A 12445-nucleotide genomic window follows, 5' to 3' on the forward strand; every position below is an offset into this window, starting at 1 on the left:
CTAGTGTGTATGTATATATCTATTAGTTTCATATTTATATGGCTAAACTTGAAAGGGATAAAATGAAACGTGTATGTGTGTGGTTTGAGCTTTAGGCATACCACATAAAGTAAACACCTAAACTACAAACAATATACCCAAGCAAATAATCTTCATTAAGCTCGATCTTGGTAGCAGATGAAGCATGATTGTCAATCTTGACTTGAATGCGCAAAGCTTCATTCCGATTTTTACCAACCTCCAAGATATCGACGTTAAGGCGCAAATCATTCCAACCTCCGACCTGGATGCATGTTGGAAGAAAAAAACAATACTAGAAAATAAGATTAGGAATTGTTTGTTAATCATTAAAACCAGATTAAACAATAGGCTTATAAACATGAGACCTAACAATCCCAACGGCCATTTTCAACCATAATCATATAACATCGCTGCCACCTCGACATGACTAGTAGACATTTGTGTTATGATAGATACTTTTATTGTTATATATCTAAAAAATATGGCTTGATTGTACTTAAAAGCCTTATAATTTTGCTGACCTTACACTTAAATGTCCTATGTTTAAAACCGAACAAAAAAAAACCTAAAACCGAACAAAAAAAAACTTTAAAATTTGAAGTGTTGCAGATGAATGCCCCCATAGTTAAAAAACTCATAGAGCATTATAATTTTCTCTACGTCATATAACAGAGAGTACCAAAGTGAAACTCTTAGAAACGTTAGGGTATTTAAGTGAGGCCATTTAAAATTTTAGGACATTTACATGCAACATTGGGTAAATAAGAAGGCACAAACGTGCAATATTTTAAAGTTATAGAGCATTTGTCTGTAATATTTAAATACTTTGAACTATTTTTTATCAATTTGAAAGACGGGATTATTTAAGTGCAATGTCGGGAAACTATAGGTCATTTAACAAAAAAAAAATCTTATATTTGCTAACGTATTAAAATAATTTATGAGTATCATGGTACTTTAGAATCATAAGAGATATGTCACATTTCTATGGGTAAAACAGACCTTTCCCCTTTATTAAGAACATTATAAATTGTCATCAAATGCAAATGGGCCCAAAGTGATGCAGAAAAAAAACCTAGAGGAGAATAATTTGTAGTGTGAGAAATCATTTGGAGCCACGACTGAATGACGTGACAACCTAAGCTTTTCAGAACGTTAATAATTGCTCTTATAACCTCACTCTCATTTGTCATATTACACACACGATCCCTCACCCCAGGTGCACTATTGAATTGTAATAATTCGAGCAACAATATCAAAATTACTCTTTGTAAATTGCAAAACTTCCGTCTATTTTAATGTCACCTCCGGCAATTGTGCGCCCTCTCTTTTTCCCCCTTCTCTTCGTCGTCCGCATCACCAATTTCTGTTCTCTTGGTTCGAATCCACAGAGGTCAGTTCTAAAATCCTCTCAAATTTTCATCCTAAATCCTTAGGAGTTTAGTTTTTTTGATGTTTTATCAGTAAATCGATCCGCGAACAAGATTCGACCTCAAAAAGAATTATTTCTAGGGTTCGAAAATCCGTCAAATTTGTTTATTTTGCCTAAATTTTTGGACTCAGGGATCTAGATTAGAGTTTATCTATAGTGATTTGAAGCATTAACTTATTTTTTCACGAAATTCTTAAAAATTTTATTTTTTTGGGGTTTGCAGTAGAAATGGAAGGATTTAACAGAGGAGGAGCTAGTGAAGTGTTCTTGCCAAATTACAAGCTTGGGAAGACGCTGGGTATTGGGTCATTTGGAAAGGTGAAGATTGCTGAGCATGTTTTGACTGGGCATAAGGTCGCCATCAAGATTCTTAATCGGCGCAAGATTAAGAATATGGAGATGGAGGAGAAAGGTATATTTTGAACATGGGATGGTTAATCTTCAAAAATAGTTTTTAGATATTTGTTTCATTATAAATTTCCTTAGTTTCCCAGGAGAAAATGGTACTGATGAGTGTTCATTTTGAGCGGGTATTTACCAAATCATAATGTTACCACAACATGCGTGCAACAATACTAGTGCTAACTCCCGTGGGTAACAACTAGTTGCAACCTGAATATTATGCTGTGGTTAAGCAACTTTTGGACACATTGTTTGTAAGTAGACGGTTTCCGGCGATATGGGTGATTTACTTGCAGCTTTAGCATGCAGAGAAAAGCCTTTTATGCTTGTTTATCATAAGGGATTATCTTGACTTGTAGAATCTTTTAGTGGATGTGATGTCACTTAGCAGTTTTTGGGGAATCTAGCAATATGATACTTCTCCTAGAACATTTGATATGCCGCCACAAGTTGCATGAGCTTGGTTTTGTGTAACGAGTTACAGATCAATGAAAATTTGAGATACTTCCTTAGTTAAATGAAAATACTTCTGAATGGCAAGATTGAGCAATGTGTGAGTGAGTCAAGTATCCATCACAAAATAAATTATGGCACTTGGGTGAGATTGGCCTGGAGAATAATGACATCAAAATAGTGGATGTAGACCTTCTATATCACCGCACAGTTGAGACAAAATTCTGGAAATTGATGTGGATGAGATCAAAGCAACAACGTAAGAATTTCTGTTAGTTTAAAAACAGTGCTAACTTCTAACTATATAGCAAATACTGCATAGCTTTTACTAGAATTAGTCTCATGTGTTGGGTGGAAGCTCTTATATGGGTTCTTTAACACTCAGTTAAGATAGTAGACTTTCCCCCACCTTTTTGACATATTAGTAAAATAGACAAATAATGACAGTGGCCTGGGGCCCTGGAAAATAGTGATACAAAAAAACTGGATGTAGAACTTCTATTGCACAACTAATCTTTTACAACTATTATGCTAAGATATTTTCGGAAAACTTAGAAAAGCATGAAAAATGCAATTGATTTATACATATTCATTAGGCGGAACTCCATTCGATGAGATCAACTAGACTGAGGAGGTTAATGATCTTGGTGGCCTCGTGCCATGAACAATTACAATACTGCTGTTTGATTGCATAGTTTAATTGAAGTACTATCTGGCCATTTATGAAACCCAAGGGCCCAAGTGGCTATTAAGATTTCGCTATAGCCTTATCACTTACAATTTCATGGCTGTGTTAACAGGGAACTGTAACAGGTTACTGGCATTGGCAGGTCTCAAACTGCTTGCCGGCCTTGGCAAAGTTCTTTGCAGATATTTCTTGACTTTTAGGTTGTGTTTTCAGCTGACAGAGACCGAGATATCTTCTGATAGTGACTATGAAAACATTTTTATCAAAATGCTGTTTGCTTGAGCTTTGCTGCTTCCTCCAGCTTAGCTTATGGCTCTCTTCGTGTTTTGCTGTGTTCTTACTGGTTGCCTTGGTCATTACACTATTGTAAAAATTGATAGATATGGTATGGTAGCGACGATGAAAAAAGTTTTATCAAAGATTCAAAATGCTCTTTACTTGAGCTTTGTTGCTCTCTCCAGCTTAGCTTATTGTTCTCTTCTTGTTTTACTGTATTCTCACTGGTTGACTTGGTTTGTACGCTACTGTGAAAATTGATGCATATGGTATGATATTTTCTGATATACATTTTTTTGCATTGCAGTAAGACGTGAGATCAAAATATTGAGATTATTCATGCATCCACACATCATTCGACTGTATGAAGTCATAGAGACACAAACAGACATCTATGTGGTGATGGAGTACGTTAAATCAGGCGAGCTATTTGACTACATTGTGGAGAAGGGAAGATTACAAGAGGATGAAGCTCGGCGATTTTTTCAACAGGCAAGTGGTTATTCTTAGTAATATTTGTGTAGATTTTTTCCTGATATAGTTTGGGTCTAGTTTATAAATGATATAGAAAGAATCACTTTTCTACTTGGGCCAGAGGCCTGCATGTGTCCTTTAGGGTTCTATTTTGTTTTATTGTTTTGCTAGGACATTTGGTAACTTGAAATGGTAATAGAATATGTTTTGATACTTCTATGTCTTAGAAATTCGTTCTCGTTTTGGACAACAAAGCAGCATGTCTCTGAATCTGGTTCCATATTTCTTGTATCCTTATGAATCAAATCACTCAAAAGTCCAGATTTTCGTTGGAGAATGTTGTACTCAAGTAAAAGAATATATAACCTAGATTATGTTAGTCCTATTCACAAAAACTGTAATAGATTATATTTCTGTTGAAGTGAATTCAGATATCAACTCACTGTTCGGTAAAATTGTGTAAACTTCTTAGAGAAATCTATATGCTCTGCTGGAAACAGATCATATCTGGTGTTGAGTACTGCCACAGAAACATGGTAGTTCATCGAGATTTGAAGCCGGAGAATTTGCTGTTGGATTCGAAATGTAATGTTAAAATTGCAGATTTTGGCTTGAGCAACATCATGCGAGATGGCCATTTTCTGAAGACTAGCTGTGGAAGTCCCAACTATGCTGCTCCGGAGGTAGGATTATACCAAAAGACCATGCACCTTGTTATATTTACAAGTATATGATGGATGCTTAATGCAGCTTTTACAGTGTAGGTTATCTCAGGTAAACTATATGCTGGTCCAGAGGTTGATGTATGGAGTTGTGGTGTCATTCTTTATGCTCTTCTCTGTGGCACACTTCCCTTTGATGATGAAAACATCCCTAATCTGTTTAAGAAAATAAAGGCAAGAAAATATCCTGTTCTTACGTCAACTTTTTTTGTTGATATAGGTAAAAGTACACCTCTGAATTTTGGGCTATTTGGTTGTGCAGGGTGGGATATATACTCTTCCAAGCCATTTATCTGCTCTAGCAAGGGATTTGATACCTAGGATGCTTGCAGGGTGGGATATATACTCTTCCAAGCCATTTATCTGCTCTAGCAAGGGATTTGATACCTAGGATGCTTGTTGTTGACCCTATGAAGCGAATGACTACATTTATCTGCTCTAGCAAGGGATTTGATACCTAGGATGCTTGTTGTTGACCCTATGAAGCGAATGACTATTCGTGAAATCCGTGAACATCCATGGTTTCAAGCTCGTCTTCCTCGCTATCTGGCTGTGCCACCACCAGATACAATGCAGCAAGCGAAGAAGGTAAGTTGTTCTCAAGCTGCTGGCCCGGGTGATATTTTGTTGTTTATATTACATAGTTTCTGGCAAATGTTAGCATTGATCTTCATTAGGGTAAACCACACATTGGTATTAGAAAACTGATCATGGAGAAACTTTTACATATATGAAATTTGTTGTGTAGGCAGCACATAGCTCTAACATCACTTCTTTTCAATATTACTTTCAGCACCTGTGCTTTCATTTTCTGTTCATGACCAGCAGAATAGAAAATTGATATCATTAAGTTACACATTTAAATGCTCTTCACTTAACTTAAGTGATTGAGATTATCAAATCAGATATGTTCAAATCCCTTGCAATATGATTTCTTTTTTACTTCTGTAGTGCTATGCTGCTAAATTGTCATGTGCCTGACTTTATGGTCCTGGCGCTTTGCTGTCTTCTTTGCAGATTGATGAGGAAATTCTTCAGGAGGTAGTTAAAATGGGTTTTGAGAAAAACCAGTTAGTTGAATCACTTCACAATAGAAGTCAAAATGAGGTATTCCTGAAATCCCATGAAGTAAAACTATCATAGCCAATTCTTTTGGTAACCATATCTTATTTTCTTCTGGTCTATATAGGGCACTGTTGCATACTACTTGCTTTTGGACAATAGATTTCGCGCAACTACTGGCTATCTTGGGGCAGAGTATCAGGAAACCATGGTACATTCTTAGTCTGTAGTTTGTACTACATTTTCTTTGCTCATAAGATAAATGGAGATTTTTATGTATCTGTTTAGGAATCTGGTTTATCTCGGATGAGTTCAACAGATGCTCCAACGGCAGCAATCAAACATCGTAAGCCAGGATATATGGACCATCAGGTAATGGGGATGGGACTGCAGCCAGGGGAAAGGAAATGGGCACTTGGACTTCAGGTATTCTGTCTTTCATTGTTATGTATCCTAGTTTCTGTTTCATTTCTCTGATATATAATAAAAGTACTGTATCTTTCATGAATTTGCAGTCACGGGCTCATCCTCGAGAAATTATGACAGAGGTCCTTAAAGCCCTTCAAGAGTTGAATGTCTGTTGGAAAAAGACCGGACATTACAACATGAAATGTAGATGGTTTCCTGGGTATAATGGCAATTCTGAGGACATGATTAATAATCCCATGAATGCTAAACATGGGTTTGGAGATGAATCTGCCATTGTAGAAAGTGATGATGCAGTTGGAAAATCATCTAATGTAGTCAAGTTTGAAATTCAGGTGAGTTTTTGCCTTCTATTTAGTCATCAAGAAATACTCATCTGTGATATTGTATATTTCTTTTGACAGTATCATGTATTAGATCATACCTTAAATCATGAGCTTGTAGCTGTTCTCTATTTTGGACAGATTGTAAATTTAATAAATATGACCCTTTTCAACTTTTTATGTGCACTATGCTGTAGATTAATCTAGATACCAACCATAGTTGGCATTCTGATTGCTTTTTATCCTCTACAACTGTTATTATAATTACATATATATCAGTCTAATCTTCCTGATAGTATAATGTATTAACTTGCTAGATTTGCCGAAATTATAAGATTGAACATGTACTTTACTCTAGAGTAATTGTACTTTTAATACAGCAGCCTGGCCAACTATTTAATGCGCACCATATAGTACATTAGTCTATATTACCAATAATATTCAGCATTTCTGACTGCCCTATCTATATTAGCTGTTATTATAATTGTATGTTATTTTATGCAAACCTTATTGCTCTATTTGGAAGCTCTTACATCTAAATTTGTCGCTCTAATGAGATCAATGACCTTTGCCTTATCTTGCTAATGTGCGTGCTCATAACAAGTCAATTGGCAGCTTCTGCAGAACTGGACATGTTTAGATCATCTTAAAGTCTCACCTTGGAACATCTAGTGAATGCCTTTATGGCGCAATTATGCTAGAATCTAGCTTAGTTTTTAAATTAAATGTATGTGTTTCACTAAGTGCTCTTCAGATCCATGATGAAGATAACCTTTGATGAGAAAGTAGTACCTCTGGGGTTTACAATCTACTGCTAAAAGAGAAAACACACCAGTCTCCTACTATGGAAAAAATTTACTAAAAGTAGAAAGTAAAAAAGAATTACCCTTGAAAAATTCCCTATGATTGAGAAGACAAAGGGGTCTAATTTAAATTAAATTTGGATTCGTTTCCTATAATCCTGATGGACTCCTTTATTACGAAACTAGGAAAATGTTAAAAAAACAATGATCTTAAAAAGGAATTTCTCGAATTTGAGTGTCGGCGCATTGCAAACTGAACATCGGTCGGTTTGGTTGACTTTTCTTGGCCAAAAACACGATTTTCATATATTATATGTTTGAAAATGGGGGATTGGGAGATATGCCTCCTTTTCTGTGGGCAAATCAATGACCCTTCCCAAGCACCTGTTTGGACTTCTGGCGGTCCAACCCCTCCATGAACTCGCCCGTCCCAAATTCTACAGCATATTGGTAATGGGAAAGAACGTCTGCCATTGTAATTGGAAGAATCTTGTCTCTACTCATTACTTGCTAAATTGCTGTTCTGTCATGTATTTATTTATGAATATCACCATTATATCCGAAGATACTAGATAACGTATATGCCGGAACTTAATGGCATGGACTTCATGTTTAATCTTGTTTGTATGGGTAAGTTTCACAAAACTGCATTTCTAATCTTATGTGGTTTTTCTCATGTTTGTTTTGTGTCTGCATGTATATCTGCATGTATATGCACATGTATATCAATGAATACGAGTTTTCTTTACAGAGTCATAGTTGAATTTGTATTCATCTGCATATATATGCACATGTATATCAATGAATACGAGTTTTCTTTACAGAGTCATAGTTGAATTGGTATTCATATCTGTGATTATGATTGCTAAACGAATATGGATATGGTAAGTATCATATCCAAGTCATACACAATTCGTTTCAACCTAGTCACAAGAAACCAGTAGACTAATTTTATTCAATGAAAAATGTTGCAATCTATAGAGAAGTTACCATATAATATCAGAAATTAGCCTTACATTATTCGTGGTGTTAAGAAGTCTAAATAACCCCTAATAGTTAAGAAGGGAGAGATGATAAGAAAGTACTTATATAAAGTAAACTATTTTTCTCCCTGTGCAACGCACAAGAATTCAAAGATACAGCTGGGTGGTCAATGTGTCTGAGAAACAGAGATAGCTCAATTAGGAAACAAGAGAAGGGGAAAGAGAAGGTGAGGTGACAATTAATGGGATGATTATTGGGTTTTAGTACGATCGATAAAATAGTTGCCACTTGTTAATCCTGAAAACAACACCAATTTGTTTAGTATATATAGTAAAATGTTTAAACCGTGCATATAACGTGCGACTTACACTTAATGACTCTTAATCATGGTAGTTTAATGAAGAATGTTTGTGCAATACTCCTAATAGTTTGTTGTAATTTTTTTTCAATTCACTCATTTTAACTACGATGCCGTGTAAACCTAATGTATTTTTTGTCTTCTTTTTTCTAGCTTTACAAGACTAGAGAGGACAAGTATTTGCTCGATCTGCAGAGGGTTAATGGGCCACAACTCCTCTTTCTTGACCTCTGTGCTGCTTTCCTTGCTCAACTGAGGGTGCTATGATGATATGAGTTACAGGAGCTGCCATAGCAACTGCGCAAGCTAAATACATAAATTTGGATCTACATCCAATAATGTAAATACGAAAAAAAAGGCGCAGTTTTAATTGCCATGTCCTTTTCTTTCGATGACTATAAAAGATCTGTTGCTGATCAATTAGCTGAAGGCAAATTTAATCCTAGCACCTTTGTAAACTTTTTTTTTATCATCTTACTGCTAGGTCAGTGAACTCGCGTCCATTTTCGGAGGATCAGAAAGAAACCGAGCCATATGAGGGCAGCAGTAAATACGAAGTTTTTAATTGTATGATTCGTTTCGATTTATAGGCAAGCTTCAGCTATTACGTAAGGTACTGATGTTCGAGAATGTACTTAGATTGTCTTGTTCTTGTTTCGTGTGTTGGCTGAAGCGCTGGGGAGTTGGAGGAAATTTTTTGTGGCACTATAAGTTGGTCGTAGGTTATGGTAAATTTGATGGCAAATGTACTTTGCAACTTGACAATGCTTGGATGGTGTATAATCATCGTTCCTTTAGGGGTGGGTATGGCCTGTCCGGTTCAAACCTGTGATGTGGCTTGCTGGGCTCAAGGTCGGGCCGGGTTTAGTCCGGACCTGTGCAGATTAGAGTGGGCTAGGCCCGGGCCAAAGGCCATGGGTTTTGGGTCGACGTTTTTTGACTTTTTCTTTTAATTTTTTCATATTTGTAAAATTATATTTAATTTATTCTTTTTCCTATATCAAACTCTTTATTTAAAATAATACACACATAGAAAAACATTGCAAAGACAAAGATTTATGCTAATTGGACTTCTAAGGAATACTCGACTGTTTGAGGCTCGCTTATTTTTTGCTAAACAAATTAAATATTTATAATTAAACTCTAGTTGAACCTACTTCTTTGGTCCCGGATTTGGATCAAAGCCTAGCCCCGCCCAATCAAAACCCAGCTCCGCCCATGAATCGCCTCCAATATGGGCCGGGGTGTGCCCGACACAGTGTGGATCGGGCTGGGTTTAGACCTAAACCGAGCTGGGTTGATTTCGCCTGCGTTTCGAACCGACTCATACCTAACCCTGCCTCCCTTAAGGTGCTTCTTCAAAGATATTTGGATTCAACCCTAACTTTTTTGTAAGCACATTCTTATTTTATCTTCGAGGTAGTATGTTCTCATTTCTGATGCAATGTTACTAAAACAGTTGCACAGTACAATTTATTTCCTTCTCCCCTTGTTAAGATGTGCATTATTGAATTCAGGGCACCAAAAGGAGAAAGAAAAAAGGGAAAAACTTAGGAATTCACCCAAATAGGGAGTCACTGCCGTGAATTTTGGAAGTCGAAGATTCATGTCTAGCACTTCTTTTGTTTAAAGGGTAAATTGCACCTAGATCTCCTTTAATATTGTGTTTTGAATTTAGGGAAAAATGTTTCAAGGCCCCAAAATGGAGAATTTGATGTGGCCCAGCCCCACCAATTATTTCCATTAGGCTTTAGCCCCAAAAAAGTGTAAAATTTGTGGCCCAGCCCCAAAAGCCCACATTTATACGTATATTATGTGTATTTTGACAAAACTACCCTAAATGCCCTCTTGTCCACTTAAACTCTGAAGTCTGAGCGCTCCTCGCCTTCTACTCGGGTCTTCGCCCTCAATCTCTCTCTGGATCCCAAATCAAATTGAAAAGATGGTAACTTTCTTATTCTCTTTTCCTGTTTTTCATCAAATTAGGGTTTCTTTCCTCGACCCCAAACCTCCATCAACCTCTCAAAGTTCTAAATTGTTCATACTGCAGCTGTTCTGCTCGTACTTCAAGGAGTTGGAGGGTAAGGAAGTGACGGTGGATCTCAAGAATGATCTAGCAATCAGAGGGATCCTTCACTCCGTCGATCAATACCTCAACATCAAGCTCGAAAACACTAGGGTCGTCGATCAGGACAAGTATCCTCACATGGTTCGTTCTCTTTTCCTCCTCCCCTTAATTTGATTTTCTAGGGTTTTGTTCTTTGCCTGTTAATTTGAGGGTTTTTTTCTAGATGGAAGAGGATGAGTTAGTGTAATACTCTAACCAGAAATGGGGAATTTTCAATGGGTACATTGGAACTGAATTGGGGGTTTAGGGTTTTGGATTATTAGGGTTTATGAAGCAGGACAAGTATCCTCACATGGTTCGTTCTCTTTTCCTCCTCCCCTTAATTTGATTTTCTAGGGTTTTGCTCTTTGCCTGTTAATTTGAGGTTTTTTTTCTAGATGGAAGAGGATGAGTTAGTGTAATACTCTAACCAGAAACAGGGAATTTTCAATGGGTACATTGGAACTGAATTGGGGGTTTAGGGTTTTGGATTATTAGGGTTTATGAAGATTTAGTTGCTTGTTTTAGGGAGTTTTAAGGAGTAGTATTGTTTGAATTCACTCAGTTTCAACGGGGTCAGACAGTAGATAAGTTATTTTTATCATTTTGGATTGAGTAGTGTGAGACTTGGCTGCAGTTCTTGGTAATGGGTTTATACCAGGTTATGTCCACCTTTTTTCTTGATAACGTTTCACTTGTCATAAAATATAGGGATTGAATTTTAGTATGATGTTATGAATATTGTAAAAGCATTTGTAAAAGGCAAGTTTGTGATTTTTTAAATTCATTGAGATATCATGGGCTAGTGGTAGCTTAGTAGCTTACACATAAATGGTCAAACAATGCATTCATAATATTGTAGACATGATAGTTGAGTTTAACAATATAAATTAGTGAAGTGATTTTAACAATATTGCCTTACATTGTAAGATTATTTATACTGTAAAAAAGCCTTTGTAACATGATGGGCTCGTGGTAGCTTAGCTCAAGTGTAAGCCGTCAAAAAATGCCCTTATAACAATTTATACATCACAATAGAGTTTAACAATATAAATCAACAAGGAAAAGTTCAATCATCACTATAAAATATAAATACAATGAATCTTGAAAAGTGCTTAATACCAGTTTCGAGAGATTTTGAGTTTGACCTAAACAACTTCTCCTTATAGGGTTTTGCTTGTGGCTTTTAGGGAAACTTAGTTATGTAACAGTTGTTTTTACTGGAATGTAAACTTAGTTATGTAACAGTTGTTTTTACTGGAATGTTAGTATTTCACCAATTTAATCTTTTTTTTATTTTATACAACATCATATATCTAACTAGCTTGCTATTTTATATCATGCAGTTTTGATTGTGGAATTTTCGCTCCGTTATATATGAAGGCTATAATACATGGGGTTGATACAAATCAAATAACTACTTCCGATACTGAGTCTGATGTCATCCATGTCAGGCTAGTAGCTGAACTTCAATAGAAGGATGGCAACAGAAGAATCAAGCAGAGACATTTGATAAGGATGAGAGAAAGTTGTTCTGAAATTGATTGGCTGAACCAAAACTTGTGTGCATGTCTGTATTATGTATATTAGTTTAGTTGTATAAACAGTTGATGTGGATGACAAACAATACAACAAGCTTGACCTTTATTATTCTTATTGTATTTTCTGGTATTTTTGCCACCATATGTTTACGTTTTGTTTGGATATAACATATATTTAACAGGTTCAAATAAAAAACTACATGTTTACTTGAATGTGAACAGTAAAAGTCAATACTTAACATGTACATTTGACAAGTTAACATATTCAGTTGCATGTTATCATGTTATAAAGAAGGCTAACATATAATAGTAAAAGTTAACATATTATGTTGAAAGTTAACATGTTCATAAGAAAGTTAACATATGTAGATGA

The 12445-nt window shown here is 35.9% G+C and overlaps 1 protein-coding gene across 1 annotated transcript; it reads left to right on the forward strand.

Annotated features, from left to right (window-relative positions):
- On the forward strand, positions 1310–9076 carry LOC109848236 (SNF1-related protein kinase catalytic subunit alpha KIN10-like). The gene is made up of 12 exons (XM_020417651.1): positions 1310–1414; positions 1677–1865; positions 3580–3764; positions 4247–4429; positions 4511–4642; positions 4731–4755; positions 4896–5056; positions 5486–5575; positions 5658–5741; positions 5819–5956; positions 6046–6291; positions 8578–9076. Exons 2-12 carry the CDS (start codon positions 1682–1684, stop codon positions 8689–8691), a joined length of 1542 nt encoding a protein of 513 aa, XP_020273240.1. The 5' UTR covers positions 1310–1414; positions 1677–1681; the 3' UTR covers positions 8692–9076.

This window comes from Asparagus officinalis, chromosome 7 (assembly GCF_001876935.1).
Source record: "Asparagus officinalis chromosome 7, Aspof.V1, whole genome shotgun sequence".
Taxonomy (NCBI): domain Eukaryota; kingdom Viridiplantae; phylum Streptophyta; class Magnoliopsida; order Asparagales; family Asparagaceae; genus Asparagus; species Asparagus officinalis.